This window comes from Camelina sativa, chromosome 2 (assembly GCF_000633955.1).
Source record: "Camelina sativa cultivar DH55 chromosome 2, Cs, whole genome shotgun sequence".
NCBI classification, from domain to species: domain Eukaryota; kingdom Viridiplantae; phylum Streptophyta; class Magnoliopsida; order Brassicales; family Brassicaceae; genus Camelina; species Camelina sativa.
This window is the reverse complement of record NC_025686.1, coordinates 5,499,558-5,507,962: the sequence shown is the minus strand read 5'-3', so window position 1 is coordinate 5,507,962 and position 8,405 is coordinate 5,499,558. Positions and strand designations below refer to the sequence as shown.

At 34.9% G+C, this 8,405-nt stretch overlaps 1 protein-coding gene and 1 pseudogene across 1 annotated transcript; one reads left to right on the top strand and one right to left on the bottom strand.

The window, feature by feature from the left end:
• On the top strand, window positions 1,559-2,117 carry LOC109126361 (cysteine-rich receptor-like protein kinase 45). Its single transcript, XM_019229872.1, has 2 exons — window positions 1,559-1,684; window positions 1,794-2,117. Exons 1-2 carry the CDS (start codon window positions 1,559-1,561, stop codon window positions 2,115-2,117), a joined length of 450 nt encoding a protein of 149 aa, XP_019085417.1.
• LOC104748744 lies at window positions 2,354-7,354 on the bottom strand (annotated as a pseudogene).

Here is an 8,405-nt window from a genome sequence, read left to right as displayed (position 1 = left end):
AGAAGAAGGCATTGATGCTACGTACTACAGGAAAACTATTGATTGCCTTCGCTATTTGATTCATACTCGTCCAGACTTAAGTTTTTGTTTTGGGGTTTTGAGCAGGTACATGCAAAATCCAAAGGTTTCTCATGGTGCTGCGTTAAAACAATGCTTACGATACTTGCAGGGCACAACTTCTTTTGGCTTAGTGTTTAAACGTTCGGTTGCAAAGGTGCCTAGGTTGGTAGGCTACAGCGATAGTAGTTTTAATATTGATCCTGATGATGGTAGAAGCACAACTGGGCATATCTTTTATCTTGGGGATAGTCCAATCTCGTGGTGTTCACAAAAACAAGACATTGTGGCTTTATCATCTTGTGAGGCAGAATTCATGGCTGGAACAGAGGCAGCACGGCAGGGAATATGGCTCCAGGACTTGCTTAGTGAAGTCACTGGTTTATCTTGTGAGAAAGTCACAATTCGGATCGACAACCAGTCGGCAATAGCACTGACCAAAAACCCTGTATTCCATGGTAGGAGTAAGCACATTCATACTAGATACCATTTTATAAGGGAGTGTGTTGAGAATGGTCAAGTGAAAGTGGAGCATGTTCCTGGAAATGAACAAAAGGCAGACATCTTGACTAAAGCTCTAGGAAGGATCAAGTTCAAGGAGATGAGGGAGCTAATTGGGATACAAGACTTGGATTTGGTGAACTTCAAGCTTAAAGGGGAGATTGTTGACTTAAGCTTGAAAGAAGCTTGAAGTCTTTTGGGAATCCTAATCCTATTAAGTATTGGTTTTGAAAGGATTAGGATAATAACAAGTTATATTTGGGAGCTATCTAAATATAACAAGTTCTAATAGGAATAGGTTTTGTTTTAGTTCTCTATATAAGGAGGTGCAGAGCATGTTGCACAACTTAAGAGTTTGAGAGAACAAGAGAGAGCTTTAGGTTTTGAGAAAGTTTCCTAAAGATTAATAAAAGAGAGTTATTCTTTTAGAATTCTTGTGTTCTTAATCGTTAAAGTTTCTTTGAAGTTCTATAGCTAAGAACTTGAACCGAACCTTTCTTCTTCTTCACAATGCCCAATTGGTAACCTTCTCTCCTTCTAAATCGTCCGATCTCGCAAAATGATTATTGACCAGCGAGTCAACTCTTACGTTCTGACCGGCGAGAAGTCAACTCTTACTGTTGGGAAGTTAACAACTAGTAAAATTTACATAGGCATGTGGAAAGTCAACTATTAAAATATCGTAATCAGCAAAGAATTAACTCTTACAGTTGATTACGATATTTCAACATCTAGTAAAATTAATATTATCAATAGACATCAACATGCGATGGTCAAATTAGTTTTTTTCTTCTTAATCTTTTTCATTTACAATAATTTTAATCTCAATTAATTCATAATGATGTGTGGACTAACATTTTCACCAAAATGTATCTTTGAGATTACTAAGCTCCCAAGAACTTACACTCTAACTCACATAAACTTGCGAATAAATCTTGTTAAGTGAAAAGTTTATGCAAAAATCCAATCTCACCTCTTTGTGTTTTCTTTCTTTGAAGAAATGCCACAATACAAACCAAGGGAAAATGCAGTAGCTGCGGCTAGTGATGATAGTATAACGGGTAACACCATTCTTCTTATTCTAGGATCCTTGGTTTCTCCTGAGTACAAAATGAAGCTTAAAAATGTATTCATTCATTTCATTTTTTAATTGAACATGCACGTTTATTATATTAAAGTAAACGTGTCTATGATGGTTAAGTGGTTCCTTAAACATAATTCTTGTCTTCTTTTAGGTTATGAGATGCTGGAACAGAGGAGAAGCCATCGATGTGATCCATGAAGTGATGAGAGAAGAAGAAAGAGAAGATTCGATAAGCGAAATCTTGAGATACATTCACATTGCTTTGTTATGTATCGATGAGGATGCAGACACAAGGCCGAGTATTGATAAAGTTCTTCATTGGTTTAGTTGTTTATCTACGCCTTTGCCTGAACCATTCATTGGTAATCGATTTCTTGCAGAGGAAGAAACAAATCTGTCTTGGTCACCGTCTCTATCTCCCGGTCATAGCTCTGTCAGTTTCATGTCACCTATATCTTCGCGTCAAGGATATTGAGCATGATCGCATAAGATTAGCTCTGCTTGAATGCTCTGTATATTAGATTAATGAGAGTTTATGATGAGAATGATTATGTAATTTTCTGTTGCATTCTTGTGTCTGTGCCAAAATTCAGTGAAACTATATATAACAGATCTTGAATGTTACAAAAGAATATATCATCTTTCAGATAACACTCTAGAGAATCACGTGAGGAGTTTAACTAAATACACTTACCAAATGATACAGAGGATAGTAACATTTTTACCAACCAAGTACTATTAATATAATTCATCGTGCTTCAAGCTCTGTTTGCGTTGCTTCGTTTATAGAGAACACGTGGTCTGACGACGCTAACTGTTGGTTACCATTCAATACGTTCGAGAAAGTTGGCTGTTTTGGAATCGGGAGATTGTCATCGTTGCTCAACATATAAACGATTTGCGATATCGTTAGTCTATCTTTAGGATGATCTTGAACACAAAGAAGTGCGATGTGAACACACCGCAACACTTCTTTCAAAGAATACGAATCACAAAGTGCTTCATCGATAATGCTTACACCTTTTGTTTCACACCAAGATTCCCATGCCTGAAGTTGACCAAGAACATATATTTGAGTTTGATCAAATCTAATAAGTGCTTTTTGACTATAGATAAATGCTTTTGAGATATATATTACTTACATAAGCAACAATGCTGTGTTTTTGGTCGTTGTGAACAAATCTTGTCGCCTTTTTTCCCGATATGATCTCCAATAACAACACTCCAAAGCTATATATATCTGCTTTTTCTGAAATTATGCCCCCTAATGCATATTCCGGTGACATATAACCGCTGAAAAAAAAAAAACAATGTTTTAGTTTTTTTTAAACATCATTCATAAATTGTACGTTTGTGTTTACGATTTGTAAATAATGTTTGTCAATATATATGTGTGTGTGTTGATGAAAATACTCATAAACATGAACATAAAGAAGAATGAAAAATTAGTGTTTGAAACAAATGAAAGAGTTGAACTCATCTAGGAGATGTACACCCACAATGTCCCGACGATTCTTTGGGTGTTATCATCGGTTTGCTTGACGCCAAAGATCCTGGCGGTTCCAAAATCCGAGATCTTAGGATTCATCTCATCATCGAGAAGAATATTGCTTGCCTTAAGATCTCGGTGAATGATTCTGAGACGTGAGTCCTCATGCAGATATTGAAGTCCTCTTGTCGTCCCATTTACTATTTTCATACGCGTCTCCCAATCCAATTCCCTAGACTTTAAAGAATCTATATGTGCCCAAAACCAAACGTTGAGAAGTCAAAATTAAAAAGTAAAAAAATTCATCTAATACTTATGGTTAAAAATTAAAAAGTTTTGAATAAATATATTCACCACGCACCAAAGAGTAACACATCAAGGCTCTTATTCGACATGTACTCGTAAATTAGGAGTTTTTCGTTCCCCTCAACACAGTATCCTAAAAGCCTCACCAAATTTTTGTGTTGAAGCTTTATTATCAAAACAACTTCATTTTTGAACTCTGTCAAACCTTGACTTGATTTCTTTGAAAGCCTTTTGATTGCCACATCCAACCCATTTGGTAGTTTTCCCTGACAGACGTATTTCAATCAAGTACTCTATTGTAAGACTGTAACCAAAATTTAAAATAGTTTTAGAACTACATGCGCCATGTGAATACTGTAGTAACTACTTGTTTAGAATTTTATCTAAACCACCTTATCTAATATACAAGCCCATAAGTACTAATCATATTGTTTCAAGTATTATTACCTTGTAGACTGGACCAAAACCGCCTTCTCCTAATTTGTATTCTTCAGAGAAAGCATTTGTTACAGCCATTATGTCATGTCGATTAAGGTAACTTATATGTTCTCCATCTTCATCAATTACGCCACCTTCTAATAACTCGCTGCTCTGTTTTTTGTCTGTAAAACGTCTTTCAGAAACTTGCGAATAAATCTTTGTTAACTGAAAAGTTTATGCAATGTTCCAATCTCACCTCTTTGTGTTATCTTTCCTCTTCTTCTTGAAGAAATGCAACAATACAAACCAAGGGAAAATGCAGTAGCTGCGGCTAGTGATGATAGTATAACGGGTAACACGATTCTTTTGACTTTAGGATCCTTGGTTTCTCCTGAGTACAAAATGAAGCTTAAAAATATATTTCTATGCATTCATTCATTTCATTTTATTTTATTGACAATGCACGCTAACCGTGGTTTGAAGCTGCAGGTGAGATGTTTGACGATGTAGGTGAGATGTCTGAAGCAGCAGGTGGGGTATTTGAAGCTGCAAGTCTGAGAAAAAATGTGTGTCCCTGATTTGCTTCGAGTTGTTACAGATTGAAAGCATCTCTTGTCCACATCATACACTTGTTGTCATCATAGGCGTAGGCCTCACAAGAACAATTAGCTAGGCAAACTGAGGCACACGTCGTATCAAGACTTGCTGTCGACACCAATGTTGTTGTTGGATCAGTGGCTAATTTCAAGTTTTCAAGAGGAAGAAACTCGTTATTTCCCTGATGCACACATTGAAGTTTTGTTTCCCTCATACAACCACCAGAGAAATCATTGGAGTCCTGACGAAATACTCGTTTGAACCCTGGAACACAGCTACATGGAGTAAGCTCTTCTGTATCACTGCAAATCCCAAAAGATCCACAATAATTATAAACCGCACATCTGTTGTCTGGTTGAGACCATTTCACATCCCATGACTTGAAGTCTTCACGCCATACTTTCAGCATGAACCTGCCGGAAACATCCATGAACAAACCATATGTGCTATTCGGATCTATTGAATAAGTGATGTAAGAATCATCCATATTGAAACTCAAGTTAGTATTGGATTCTGAAAATCCCTTGAACATTTTAAGTTGACCATCCCATCACTACAAGAAAACAATCAATTTGCTAGGAATATTTGCGAGGGAAATTATCTCTCGCAAATTTGCCTTGGAATTGCGAGACATTTGCTACAAACTTTAAATCCATAGCAAATTCCTCGCAAATTTGCGATGGGATGTGTCCTCGCAAATCCGCTGCAAATTTGCGAGGGATATACGAGAGATTTGTAAGGACATTAATATTCCTCGCATATCCATCGCAATATTGCGACAGCTTTGCGAAGATAAAATCTATAGCAAATTTGCGAGGGATATACGATGGAATTAAAAGTGTCATCGCAAATTCATAGCAAATTGAAAAAAAAATTATAAAAAAATTATAAAATATAATAAAAATGATTTTTAGAACCATTTGCTACAGTCACTCGCAATTATCTTGCAAAATTTCTGTAAAACATCCAAAAAAATTTTATTTACTTTTAAAACATGTTAAATAATAAACATTGGCAGTATTCTTTTTATGTAAATCTATGGATTTTAAAATTTGTTAGCAAAATGATAATTATTGGATTGTTTTCTTTTAAAAACAAAACAATTTTAAAAACAAAACAAACTTAAGTGGTAATAATGTTTTAAAAGGAGTTATATGGATTTTATTAACTTAAGAAAATGAAAATTTCCCATTGGTTAATCCATAGAGACAAGGATTGCACTTTAATAACATCATCCACCGTTGATAAGCTTAGATCCAACGGACCAAATCTACTCCTTCTTTTTCACTTCTTCTTCTTCTTCTCCTTTTTGGTCTCGTTTCTTCTCGTTGGTCTCCTTCCCCAGATCTCATGAATCAGTTAAGCCATTCACCATTATCCCTTCTCATTCCACAATTCTCGAAGCTCCATCTGCAACCTTCCGCCATTCAACGCCACCACATCTCGAAGTTCCCGTCGTCGTTCATTGGAACAAATATCGAACGCTGTTCACCACCACCACAGCTCGAAGTTCTCGCCGTCGTTCACCACTACATATCAAAAGTTCACCACCGTTGCATCTCATCCTCCGTCGTTGCGTCTCATATTATAAGCCGTCGCATCTCATATCCTCTGCTGCTGCCTCTTCTCTCTGCCACCATATTCCCGATCTCCCTTTGCCATCATATCTTCTGGCGCTATTCACCTTCGCCTCCGCCGCGAACCACAATCATCGACAATACATAATATATGTCTATACAAATCTGTATTTTTTTTAATTAATTTTTAATAAAAGAAATCATTATTTATTCAATAAAGAAAAATCATTATTTTCTTTATTTTGGTAACATTATCAAATTTTAAATAGATTAACGTAGTTTCTTAAAGATTATTAATTATATTTTTTTATAATTATTTATGGTCCCTCACAAATCCATAGCATGAATATAATTTTTTTTTTGGGACAACAAATATATAATTATTTTTAAAAATGTCGCAAATCTATAGCAATTTTTGCGAGGAATTTACTAGACATATTTTGCGAGGGATATGTTACGGAAGATTTTCCTCGCAAATTTTGCAAGGGATTTACGAGATTTTTAATTTGCGAGAAGCGATTTGCGAGGGATTGTCTTTCCTCGCAAATCCCTTGCTATAGGCTATTTGCGAGGGAATCGCTAGGAAACCTTCCCTCGCAAATAGCTTGTTTTCTTGTAGTGCATGGTCCACTCGACGAATATGACTTAGTACCTGTCCAAACCGTGATGAGGGAATGTGCATTAACCTCGAGAGAGTATCGACCAGGTGATGGATCAATCAAACTCTTCCAAGAAGTGAGAAGTTTGCTTCCAAATTCGAGTTTAGAACCTGGAAGCCAAGTATCCGAGGGATGATCAAAGCTCTGCCACAACACATGTGCAGAAGAATTAGTCCCATCTCTTAAGACTAGATTACCACTATCAAGCAGAACAGCTTGAACATCCTTGCTCCTACTAGAATTAACACCAGTCGACCAAATTGTTTCATTGTAGATATAATCATAGAGAATTAAGTTCCCATCTACGATCTTTAATGAGCAGTTGTAAGATTCTATCTCTGGAGCAGGAGATTCTCGATTCCCAACCCAAACAACGGTCTGCGGAGTGATTTGCTTATACCAAATGCCTATGTACAATCTATAGTTACCTGGAGCTGGAGCTGGGTTGAAGAGACCGAGTTCGAAAATATCACCACTCGAAACAATGGTCTGAACTCCTGTAAGAGGTTGATTGGTAGATATAGTGTCAGTTGCACAAGAAACATCTGAAACTTGATAAGACAAGAACATCAGGACTCTCAAGTAGATGAATAACAAGTTCTTCTTGCAAGTCTCCATGTTCGTATGACCGATCACAAGTTCGTTTGAAAGAGTCTTCTTGACCCTCGAGGAAATATCCAGAGCAAGGGACTATAATCGTTCTTTTAATGTTAGAGAAACTCCTTTTTAACTTTCAAAAAAGCTTTAAATGCATTTTAAAAGTCTCCACTTGGCTCCTAACCTCGTTGACTCTATCTTTAAGCATGATAAATTGATGAGAATAAAAGAAATTATATTAAAGTGTCATGACAATTCAAAATTGCATTCTCTTATATATATACTAGAAATAGGCTCGCTCAATGCGCGAGATATATTTAATTGTATTTTTATTAATTATGATATATCTTAAATATAGAAATATATTTTTGAAATGGATTTTTTTTAATAAGAATTTCTCAAAAAATATTTAATATATGTTCCTTTATATATATGGTTCTTAATGTTTGGATGCAAAATAAAATAAACAAAACATATTTGAAATTTTTTTGATTGAAGTAATAGAATCCCTTAAAGTTTTTATGTTTTGGATTTTATTGTTTTGTGATAAATTGTTAGGTTCTTAGAGCATCTCTAACCACATTCTATTTTAAAATCAATACTATTTTATAGAGTAACATTTACTCTAACCCTACTATATATCTTACTATAAAATTGAGTAAATGGTACGATTACTCTATATGCAACTTTACTTTTTTACACTATTTATAGATTGATACATTGAAAAAACTATATTCTATTTTAGAGTTAAAAACAGAATATATATTGGAGATAGTCTTAGCACAAATGATGTTTGTTTAGAGACCATATAGCAGACATTTAAGACGAAAATTGAGTATTGAAAATAAGTTACAAATATTACCAGATAAATCTCATATTTCCCTACATCTTTTCCAAAGCTTTAATATATGGATGCGATCAAGACTTATATGATGATTCGCTAGATCTCTATAAACAGAAAATTATTATCGAAACTCAATAACCCTGAAAATAAATAAATAAAAATTATGTTTTATTATCAATCGTAAAGAAAAATAATTGGTAAATATTTATCTTTTTGCGAGTGGTTTTACAACTTTATATTTTCTTTAACTCAATCTTAATATTTGATTTTCTTT